The sequence below is a fragment of the Brassica napus genome, chromosome A6, assembly GCF_020379485.1.
Source record: "Brassica napus cultivar Da-Ae chromosome A6, Da-Ae, whole genome shotgun sequence".
NCBI classification, from domain to species: domain Eukaryota; kingdom Viridiplantae; phylum Streptophyta; class Magnoliopsida; order Brassicales; family Brassicaceae; genus Brassica; species Brassica napus.
The window spans coordinates 11,925,137-11,937,386 of NC_063439.1; the positions used below are offsets into that span (position 1 = coordinate 11,925,137).

The 12,250-nt window shown below is 32.4% G+C and overlaps 1 protein-coding gene across 2 annotated transcripts; it reads right to left on the minus strand.

Moving 5' to 3' along the window:
* Positions 1-480: 480 nt before the first annotated feature.
* LOC106347529 (transcription factor MYB48-like) lies at positions 481-2,132 on the minus strand. 2 transcript variants are annotated; one of them, XM_048734778.1, is made up of 3 exons: positions 1,457-2,132; positions 1,259-1,388; positions 481-1,156 (listed from the first exon to the last, which is right to left on the minus strand). In XM_048734778.1, exons 1-3 carry the CDS (start codon positions 1,653-1,655, stop codon positions 649-651), a joined length of 837 nt encoding a protein of 278 aa, XP_048590735.1. In that variant the 5' UTR covers positions 1,656-2,132; the 3' UTR covers positions 481-648. The 2 variants fall into 2 exon arrangements, with proteins under 2 accessions (XP_048590735.1, XP_048590736.1); XM_048734779.1 differs by having other exon boundaries at positions 1,515-1,708.
* Between the last annotated feature and the right edge of the window lie 10,118 nt (positions 2,133-12,250).

Below are 12,250 nucleotides of genomic sequence, written 5' to 3' on the forward strand. Positions count from 1 at the left end.
AGATAAGGAAGTAGCTTGACTTATCACTTATGTGTACTGATGTTATGTTATGGATTTACGAACTTATATATGCACTTGTTAGTTGTTACATTTATGGAGTTATGTTATGGAGTTATGAACTCATAAATTTGTATTTATATGGAGTTATGGAGTTAATGAACTCATGAATTTGTATTTATATGGAGTTATGGAGCTATTATTAATATGAACTTGTATTTATATGTTTATAGATTAGAATTCAAAAAATTTCTTAAATGGTCCTTAATGGACTCATGGTAGCCCATATAAATATGGGTGTTAGTGGGTTTGGTTTTTAATGGACATGGTCCTTAATGGACATGGTCACTCTCTGACCATAAACTACAAATGGACAAACGGATATGGGCTAATGGACATGGGCTCGCCCATTTAGCAGCTCTAACTCCGGAAACTAAGATATTAAACAAAGTACAAACTAGTTGACCGAAAAAAAAAACGAAATAAAAAACAAAGCACAAAACTACACATGAGATATTTATTACAGAGACTTAGGATGTTCTTTTTTTGTTCATCAACAAAGCGATTACAGTCGTTAGGTTTTATTCTGTATTTATATAACTATATAACATACAATATATATAGATTTTCAACGAATGAATGGAATCCTAATTAACCTGAAGACCATGGTGATCTACTGTGTTGGAAACAGAAAGGAAACTGATCATTTCCAAAGGAAGACATCTTACTTTTATCTTCTTCCATCTTCCATATAGAATCCAAGGAGCTTTCCCATGTTGGAGAAGCCATATTGGGGTAACTTAAGCAATAGCTTTGCTCTAAATAGATGTCTTTAACTGGTTGAATTATGTTTACTGCAGAGTGATCAATCTCTTTCCATATATCATCCATTGAGTATCCGTCTTTGGTTTCTTCTTGATTCATCTCCCTATTTCCTCCAGTGTCGTAAAAGCTTACTTTCCCTGACGACATACGTGACTCAAAAGACACATCTTGAGTATTGGTAGTGGTCATAGACGAAGAGCAGCAGTTGGAACATGAAGAACTTGGAGAAACATGACGCTTCTTTTCTTGAGCTTTCTTCCTCATATGAGTCCTCCAGTAATTCTTTATCTCATTATCTGTTCTTCCTGGCAATTTCCGAGCTATTTTTGACCACCTACGATATATATATATAGATGCAAAAATTTAAATTTAAATTTACTTTTACAGTAGTCATGAGATATATATACTTTTTCTTTGTTTCTCGGATGATTCAGACCTGTTTCCCCATTTAGCGTGAAGCTCAGTGACAAGACGCTCTTCTTGTGGTGTCATCTTGCCACGTTTGAGACCAGGATGAAGATAGTTAACCCACCTTAGCCTGCAACTCTTTCCTGTTCTGTTCAAACCTACAACCAAAACTAGCTCAGTAATAGATGTTCCTTACCTATTTATCTTTCTCCCTCCACCTTCAAACCTGATACTTTTGCTATAAAATCCCATCGCCGATCTCCAAATAAGTGTACGAAATTTACCAGAATGATGTCTTCTTGTTCTGTCCATGGACCCTTTCGGTTTTCCTCTTGCATCATATTCATCTCTTTCTTCTTGTTCTCTCTCTGTCTCTCTTTATCACTAATGTTACTATAATGTTCTTTCTCAGCTTGCTTCACCATGGCATGCTCTGGCCACTACATATATAAGCTAAACACTGTGGTGTGTCCACGCGATATCACACTCACAATATTAAAACTCTTAATGATTTCATTTTTTTGTCCAATCATATACTGTCCATATGTTTGAGGGATTATCCTATTGATAATGTAGGGTCTCTTTCTTATGATGTCACAAGGCCATTATATATTTTTTAAAACGTGATCGTCAAGAGGGGATTGGTGTTACTGACGCAACACTCCCATTAATTGTGCCTTTTCTCTTCTGTGCCTTTGAGTGAGTGATAATAAGAACTCTTTCTTATATCTTTTTGGCAGGCAGCACTATCTCGAATTGGGATATCATTAACATAAGAAAATCTTGTAAATCCAAGCCAAAAAGAAGATGGTATGTTTTTCTATAGTTCCGTGTTATGTAGACCAGAAAAACTCTTAATATAAATTATCTAAGCTTGCTAAAAATTCGAAAATAAACATAGGGCGACACTAGATCTTTCTTGGCCTTTTCGGTGGGGATATGAAAGTATTGTGTCTCTTGACTTTATTAAGGGTTATATTGGTAGTAACTGTTGAAGTTTCTAAAAGGGAAAATAGAGAAGAAGATACAGACAAAGGCTTTGTCAGCCTTAGAAAAATAAAGTCATATATTGTTATAAGACCCTGTGATAAGTAAGTTTTTGTATCTAGTATCAGCACTTGAGCTTGTAATTAGATAGTATCACTTTAGGTCTTGAGGCTTATGGTTTTTTCCTCTTGGTTCTGCAGGTTAACCGTGTCCCAATACACTCACAAGTACAAAGTAAAATGGGGAACGCTTAAGTTACGCGTGTGTATTATTAGCCCTTTAGGGAGTCTTATAGATGCATGAGCGAAATAAGGCTGTAGCGCAATTTCGAGAGAGATAGTCTGCTGGCACTTGGAATCAGAGAATGTGTTCAAAAAAAATAATGTGTTCAAAAAAAATAATGTGTTCAAAAAAAAAAGTTGGCATAATTTTCTCAAGATTTATTCCAAGGAGACTCTGAAAAGGACCTATTGTAATCTAAGGGAATTTTACTGATATTTAATATGCTTACATAGTGTTTCTTACGCTTAAACTTTCATTAGTAACTTGGACCTGAACTTAGCTAGAAGAAGAACCTCATCTTGATCCTTTTTTTTGTGTCTTTAAGGTTCCAACGCATGGAATTAAAATAAACATGGCTCTTACATAATATAAGTTATATTGACATATTGTGCACTTTTATAATTTTTTCACCCTCTTGATCTCCAAAATATTACGGGTCTTTTGGTTCATTCATATGGGGCAAACAAGCATGTATTGATCATAGAAGTGACTGATGTACTCTGACGTAACACACCCATTAATTTTGTGTCTATTTTTGGTGGGTGTGTGTGGTTATAAGAACTCTTTCTTATATAACTTTTTTTGGCAGGTTCTCCAAATATGCAAGTGCGTTATCTCCTATGTCAATGTCAATAGTTCAATCCAAAAACACAACAAAAAGTATGTTTTACTATATACTCCCCTATTATTTCAAGCCAGAGAAAAAAGAGTACAATTAAAATGGAATCTAAAGAGGCCATTGATTGTGAGGATATGAGCAGTGTCTCGTTTGGTCTATTCAAGTATACATTTTTACTTTTGAAACTTATAAAATGCAAACAGAGAACAGAAGGAAAACATCTGAATTAGCCTGACTGGTACATAGTTTTCCAAAGAAACTTCAAATAATGTATCTGGTCACAGAAACTAAAATTAGGATGGATGGTTCTAGGGTGAGTTATTTTATTTTAAAATTGTTCGAACAAAATAGTATTACGAATATTTTTCTTAAATTTGTATTGCATTGACTGGGAAATATTGGCAAAAGATGTAACAATCGGTAAGTATAGAGATAAGGATATATTTTATAGATAATGATAACTATAATATTGCACATATCCATTTATGTGTTCCTCTTAGGATTATGGGCCTCTATTCAGCCTAGATACGTCTACGATGGAAGGAAAAGACATCAAATGTAGTGTAAGTGTTCGTTTTCTGAGGGGGTGAAGAGCACTATTGACAGAATATGTAGATGCCTCTTTTGGTCATTATAGAATAGCATTAAGGCGTGTAAGAGGGAAATTAAGCGGTTTTCTGTAACGACCCGCTATCATAGTATTTTATTTTCAAAATAAATGGATATGAGCAGTTTTTATACAAAGGAAAATGGCTTAGACAGAAAACATTGAGAAAATGTATTGTGAAATTGTTAGAATGGAATGTGTAAATTTGAATGTATAGATTGTTGAATTGCATGGGGGTGGTATTAACGTCCTCCCTAAATAATTTGTATGATCATTCCTTTGTGATGAAACTAATAACTGATTGTGTGGATCGGAGTGCAAAGCTATAAAGAACATCAAAAACGAGTGTTTTGAACTTAACACAATGTTTGAAAATTTATAAAGATATATATCTTTATTGTAACCTGCCAAGTTTTCGGTATTTGCTCACAAATTTCGTTTATAAAATTTCAGTGTTTTTAATGTTTACCTGATAAAATTTGGTTCGATCTTTAATTAAAATATTCAACTGTTTCTAAGATTTTTTTGTTAAGAGTTTTCGTTTTCCTCCTATAGACTCTTCCAAGTGTAATTTAGACTAGTTTAACTAATAATGGTGTATTGGAAGTATCTAAATTTGAGTGAAGAATTTAGTACTGGGATGTAGCTCTCATATGTTATGAGTGTTTAGTTTCCAAAGAGTAGCTTTTAAATAGTGAAATGTGTGAGATTGAAATTCTCATTTCTATTCAATTAAAATCTATAAATGAGAGAAAGACTTTTTCTTCTCTAAAGGCTTCTTTTAGAGCATGTCCAATGTTGTCTGATGGGTTCTAACCATCCTTTTGACATTCTTAAAAACTTTTTTTTTTTAGAAGTTCAGTTATCAAATTTAAATGATACAGAAACAGAGATAAACAAAAGTCAATCAAACAACATTTTGATCGTAGGTGCTGCAACATTCAAACGAACATGGCCTATGTTTCACAAACACTAATAATCAAGCACAATGTTTTGTTTCGACAACAAAGTTCCAGAGACAGAGACAAGAAGTGATAGAAAAAGAACAAACCTGGAACTGAGATTGGATTAGATTGTTGTTCATTTGTGTCACATGCTACTGTCTTTTTAGTTGTCACATGTGTGTCTTGGCTCCACCTGCAAAAGCAAGAGACGAGTCTGAGTGAATATACACACAATACACACAACACACAGAAGCAATATACACACTATAAGCTATTGCAAACACACAAGACACACAAGAACTATACACACTGTAAGCTATGATCACACGTAACCTATGTTCTGTCTCATTAAACACAATACACAATCATTAAAAGCTTGATCTTAAAGAGAAACTCAAGCAACTTGTATGTGGGAAATGTTAATAGATTTCGCAAGTCCCGTGGGTGTGTGAATCTATTACAGCTAACGAGCTATTCATAATCCAACACAAGTTCTCTTTCTCCTTTTATTTACATACACAATGTCATCAAGCGTACCTCCATTGTATCTGAATCCAGCATCTTGCGTTGCCGTAGAGGATGGAGTTTGTCTGTTCTTGTCATGTGCACTTTGCCTCGCCAAAGCTGCAATCTTTTGTGCTGTCACCTGAGGATCTGTTCCAGCTCTCACCGCTTGAACCACTGTGGCTGTGATTTGTACAGCTTGTCGAACAATCCGTCTGTTCCAGCTATTATCACGTCTCCAGGAGCTACAGCAACCGTGAAGACCTGACCTGAGCTACAGCAACCAATAATCGTAACCCGATCGGATCAAACTTCATCTCCGTTGGAGATTTCACAGAATCAACGAAGATGAGAGAAAACCCGTTCGACGAAAGACGAGACAAAAAATTTTCCCTTTCGTGTGTAAAAGGAACAAACCAATACCCAGCCGCCACGTATGGGGTTTTTACCAATCCTAAATCCTCATAATAAAGGAGCGGTTCTCTGTTATTAATTATTATAACATTTTTGATTTATTTTTTTTCTCTTAAGAACCTCTTCCTAAAGCTCTGGATGGAGCTGATCTTATCTTGTATACCTTTTTCGGTTTCTTTCATTACTTTTTTTTTAACTACCAGTATTTTTAAACCAAGTTTGAGTTGACAATAATATTATTTTTAAAAATAACTTTATTAGATCATTTATGGTTTACATGGAAAATAAAACTCTTCCGATTTTATCTTTTTCTGTTAGGAAATCAACACGAATGTTGCAACCCTTTGAAAATATGGTCTAAAATTAAACTCTCAAAATAACCATGCAAAAGCCGGAAAGAAGATAACTCTGGAATAGAAGTTTGTTCGTTTACTGGATTTGTAATCATGTTCACCAAAATATAAGCAGTCTGTATCAAACTGGATTAAGAGATCTACATATCTTCAAACACGTCATAGCCCAAAAAAATACTCTCATCTCAGCATATAAAACCGAAAGAATTCTATTATATCTTTGGATCCCAAACGATTTAGCAGCCATTTGAACTTCTCATTATCTATCTATACTGCATTTGAGGTGAGACATGATTATTAGTTGGATGACCACTTAAGAAAGTGGTAAACAGATGCAATTATACCAATACATTTGGAAGAACATGGTTAGGAGATGATTGTTAAAATAAGTAGCTAAATATTCTTTTGTAAGTTGTGTTTGGCCATCTTGTCTAACTATTATTCTACTATACATTTGTAAATGCGAAGGATTTTAAATTTAAAAGGAGTTACATAAAAATATAAAACGGATGGAGACAATTCGAACTTGATCATATAGTGGAAGTAAATAAAAAATATTGAGATCGAGGGACTTAGACGTCAGGAACACACTCTATGGCCCCACCTCCACTAGTTCCTCCACCTTGGCTCGTGAGCTCCACACGGACGCAAGTTTGAATATACCTTTTGCCCCCATTTGATTATTTGTAACTACAGTTTGCTATTTGCTAATATAGCTGTGAAAACAAGTCAAAATATGTTAAATTGGTCCGGACCGACTCTGCCCGCCAGTGATCCGGAATAAGACTGAAAAAGATATCAGTCGATGTTAAAAAATTGATTTTATTTGTGAAAATGTTTTCCCCCTTTGATTTCAAATGGTTTAAGAGCAAACATTTTTCTCAAAAGAGCATTTCTTAAAGATGTTTGTACATACGTACATACAGGGCCGTGCCTGAATGAAAGCAAGTAAAGCATGTGTTTGGGGCCTTAGATAAATTAAGTATTTAAAAGGCCAATTATTTATGAAATTCTTCCCTAGTTCAGTTGGTTATAAGAGCATTTTGTAGGTTTAAAGGTTAGAAGTTGGATCCCTTCCCTAGAATAGATTTTTAGTTTTCATTAAAATAGCCATATAATTATTTTGTGCTTGGGGCCCATTTGATGTCAGGCACGGCCCTGCGTACATAAAGAACCAGGCCCGGCCTAAAACACATGCAAAGTAAGCAATGGTTTAAAACCCATAAATAATTTTGGATTTTTTCAGTTGAGAATTTTGTTAAAAAAAAAATTATAATAGAAAAGGAGCACATTACTTAAAATTTGAGTAGGGTGTATTATAAACATGGCCGTCCAAGAAACATGCTTGTGTTGCATATGTGATTATCTTAATTTTTATGTATCGTGTACGTACCATCATTGCACACGTAAGAGATATACATGCATATGTAAGCACATAGGTGCATTCCTATAGTAGCTTTTAAATATTTACTAGAGATTTTTTTTCCGCGCGAAGCGCGGATTGTGTCTTATAAATTTTATTTTATTTATAATATTATTTGTCGGTTTTTTTCTTTTATATTAATTTCTTATTTTTCCAATGTTAGTTTTTCTTAATTTAAATTTATATGTTTATAGTTTTTTTTTTGTTGTAGATGGAGAATTATATTTTTTATTGATGGTTTTTTGTATGTGACATAAACTTTTTGAAATTTTAAAATAATGTTATATATAGTACGATTAACACATTAAAGAAGAGAAACATATTCAGACACATTTTACACAGGTTTTATATGCATAATTTTAAACATTATATATGTATATATTATAAGTTTGAAACATGTAAATGTTTTCTAAAGCTAAATACTTGTTCTGAGTTTACATAACTTATCGAAAGTTTTATCTTTTTTTAAATTCAAATCACAGAAAAAAATATCAAAAACTCAGTATAGATGGGGTTTTTGAGCTTTTAAATCAACACTGAAAAATTACATGAATCAGATAACAACAGTTTTATAAACAACTCGATAAAATTTGACCGAGTCAAAGATTTTTATACAATATGTTCTTTCTTCTTCAAATTGCGAAGAGCCTATAGGCACAAGAAAAAAAATCATAATTTTTGTTTTCACTTATATAACATTTTTTTTTCTTTACACACGGAGTTTATTACACAGTTATAAGCAATGGAGAACTCTATTCATATAAAATTCACATCTATGCATTTTGACAAAGAAGAATTTTACCCATCTTTAGTTTCGGAATGGCCCAATTTCAGTCATATACACTATATTTTCTCTATGATACAAATCTTACAATTTTAATATATGTGCAGATTTCCATGTGAAAAGGCACGCATGCCATCTATCATTCAACCTATTACTTTTTCCAAAGTAAACACTATAATCCTCGTTTGGTTAGCTCCACAAACTAATCTCTTTGGATCAGTTTACTAAAAAATATGGATACTAATGTCAAAAAAGAATATAAACACTATCAACAACAAATATTGACACAAGACTATTTGGTTCAAGGAACATATTCCACGTAATGCGTTTATATCATGGCTGGCTTTGCGGAGAAGACTGCCAACCAAGGATCGCTTGAGACGTTGGGGGTTAAATGTCTCAAGAACGTGCGTCCTTTGTAATCTGGAAATAGAGACTCACCATCATCTCTTCTTTGAGTGCTCTTTCTCTCGCTTGATATGGGAGCCTTTTGCTGCTGAAGTTTAGATTTTTCCTCCGGCTGATCTACACTCTGTTGCAGCTTGGATCAATCAACCTCGCGTCAACGCAGATGCGCATGCTACTCCAGTTATCAAGCTATACTTTCAGTCAGCCATCTACCTGCTGTGGAAAGAGCGTAATGCTTGTGTGTTCACAGCTGTCTCCTCACATTCATCAGTCATCCTTGCATCTCTCGACCGTATGTTGCGTGACCGTCTCCTCCTTTACCCGGCAAGTTCTTCTTTCTCCTCTTCTTTTTATCTTTCCTGTATAAGACTTCCTTAAAGTTTTTTTTACCTTAAGTTGTTGTTGGTTGTTTTTTGTTTGCTTGCTGTAATAAGTTGTTTAAAAATAACAGTGTAACCTTTCAGAAAATGATAATATTAACATCTTACCAAAAAAAAACACAACAAATATTGACTTATATATGTGAATACATATTTTATTTTAAATCATTATAGTTGACGAAGAAAACACCATAATTTGTACAACAAATTTTCTTAGATTCACCTCATCATACTCACCATTTTACCATTTTAATTACATAATTTTACATGAGCTTCTTCACCCTCCCCGGTTATTTTCTCTTTATTTATAACTACAATATAAATTTATAAAATATATATATTATAAATTAATAATTTATTTACCCTTGAAGTCTAACGATTAAAAATAGAACATAATTCAATATAGGTATATGATTCTATTAATAAATTAGCAGTTACAAATTTGAAATTTCTAGAAATATCAAAAGTCGTATGTTAGTTAATTATCTTCTAAATGACATCTATTTCTAATTCTTTTTGGATGATAATATTTTAGCTGATGTGGATAGTCCCAAAAACCTTAAATTTAGTCCCTTTTATATAGTAGGATAATTGGCAAAAGTGCATATATGAGAGGCTTTAATTAGCCACTTACACTTGATTTGACATAAATATTTTCATGACCATTTAGCCATCTCTCTTATTTCCTACATATTCTTTACTAGCTTTCTGTCTCTCTTTCTCTCTCTCTTCTCTCTTACTTCTCGCCATTTTCTCTTCTATTTTTTTTCTTCTTCCTGAAAACATATGTGATGTTTCTAACTCCAATCTCTAATTATTATACAAAGCTCTATTATTCTATATCCAATTCAATTTTAATTTTAATATTTATTTCATATGTGGCTTTGAATCTTCAATTTTATCGGTTCTTATTTGATTATCAATATAAATAGTATTTATAGTGCTTAAGCCAATCAATAATATAATAACAGTCTTTATAATGCAATATTTGCTATTAGTCTAATATATTTGTTATCATGTAACATATATGTTAGTTACTAAAATTTACATTAACATGTAAAACATCACGGATAGCAGTCAATAATCGCCATTTGTCGATTGTTAATATTTGATGTATCAATTAAAAACTATTGTAAATGCTAACATAGGTGTCAGCCGTTAACAATACATATACTATAGGTGTTAACAGAGGTGCTGTTAACAAATACTTGTAGCTGTTAACAGGGGTATTAGCAGTTAATAAATAATATTGTAGAATTTTCAATTTATCTATCAAACTGAGTAAATTTAAAAATCAATGTTATATTACGAAGAAGAAAAGAGAATGAAGTGTTTTACGGATAAAAATAGCGGAGGATTGGAGAATATAGAAAGAAAAGAAATTATAAAAGTAAAAAAAGTGAAAATAAGAAGAAATAGACTATCAACAGAGAAGACCATATTCCTACCAAAAAAAAAAACAGAGAAGACCATATTGCAGAGGAAGAAAAGAGAGTGACATGAGGGAAAGAGAGTGCCAGATGAGAGAAAGAGAATGTGAGGAAGGAAAAAACGCCAGAAAACTATTATGGTCAAACTGAAGGTAAAATGGTAAGGCAAATTGCATTTGTGTCAATTCAATGGTAAATATCTAATATGGACTTCAAATATGGGTACTTGACTAATTCTCCCTTTTACATAATAGTGTATTCGTACTAATGATATATTAAGTCTTTAGTTTTTTTTAAATAGAGCCGCAGCAGCACACCGGTTAGTTTCTGCAATTAAGTTTTTATTTTTACGCCGACAGAAAAGTATTTACTTTTACACTATTGGCAACGCAGAAGAAGGTACCGTTGGTTTGAAGTTTGAATCTCATTATCTACGAACTGCCAATAGGCCGTCTGATGCGAATCAGCTCATATGGGTGAGCGAAGTTGGACTAAGTACCGATCTAACATTTTATATTCCCCTAAGCAAATATTGAAACGATGCTCTTTTATACATTTTTATTCAAAATTACAAAAAAAAATATTATATTTTTTTGATCAAATGCTCTTTTAGGAATTCGTTTTTGACCCAAAAAGAAATTTATAAAAAAAAATCAATTTCAGAAAGAAAAAAAATGAATCCTATTAATATGTTTATAATACCAAATATAGTTGGAAACCTAACCAAAAATGACCCAAAATTTAAATTTGAATGAAAATCTATAAGTCAATTCAAGAAAATGTAAAATAACTTAAACTGTATAAATTAAAATTATCTCCTTATAACCAAACAAAAAAACATGTAAACATTTTCGATTATACTGGAAGTCTTCTCTAAACAATAAAGTTTTCTGCCGGAAGACTTCTCCAGAAGACTACTCATCTCGAGAAGACATATTAAGAAATCTACTCATGTATTTAATCATAAAATTAATTTATAAAATTATGAAAAAAATATTTTGATGAAAAATAAATTGAAATTATAAATATAAATCATTCTAAATCATGTAAAATTAAATATAATAAAATTTAAATTGTTTTCACATATATAAGTAAATATAGTTTGTAAGTCATGATTGTCTATTAGTTAGGATTTGGTAACATGTGTTCAAGTATTGATGCATGACTAGCATATGAGCTTTTATCACAAGAGTGGACTAGCTTATCATTGTGTTCCTAGGTTAAAGAAACTTGTTAGATGATTGTGTTGAGCATCTTAAGTCTGAAGCCTATCACCCGAAATTGATTGCCTTGTCCCATGAGTTTAGCCTTTAACCTTGATTATAATCTGTGCTTGTTTGTGTTTGTTGTCTGAGACTAGTTCATCACACTAAAACCAACTTTATTTTCTTAGATTAAATTACTTCTTGTATTCTCCATGCTTTAAACAATCTTAGGTTGGATTGACATCTTTACTACTACATCGACACTGTTGTGCTTGCAGCAGAGTGGTACAGAAATTAAACTTTATCCACATCATGTTTTTCACTCTAAAACACTCCAACCTCTCTCTAATCTCTTTGAACTTAAAAACACTAAACTTTATATCAATATATAGTTATTTCATGTCTTCTCACTCATTTATTTTGTTTTTGCAAGTTTTTCATTACATGGTTCTCATCTTTCACTCCTTTAAAGGTAGATCTATAAATTATATTTTCTTATTTGGTAATTTATTGTTGCTTAAAGCTCTTACCTTTTGAAAACTCTTGGTTATTTTAAGCTCTTACCTTATTTTTGAAGTTTTCTTATGTTTTGAAGTCATTTGAATGCTTTTGGATATGCAGGTTTTTTAGATCTGCGACAGACTTGGAAAACTTATAGGGAAGCCTTCTGAGAAGTTTTC

Coding starts and splice junctions, on each gene's coding strand:
- LOC106347529 (XM_048734778.1), bottom strand. CDS start 1,655: ATGGTGAAGCAAGCTGAGAAAGAACATTATAGTAACATTAGTGATAAA. Junction 1,389..1,456: donor TTTTATAGCAAAAGTATCAG/GTTTGAAGGTGG, acceptor TTTTGGTTGTAG/GTTTGAACAGAACAGGAAAG. Junction 1,157..1,258: donor CACGCTAAATGGGGAAACAG/GTCTGAATCATC, acceptor TATATATCGTAG/GTGGTCAAAAATAGCTCGGA.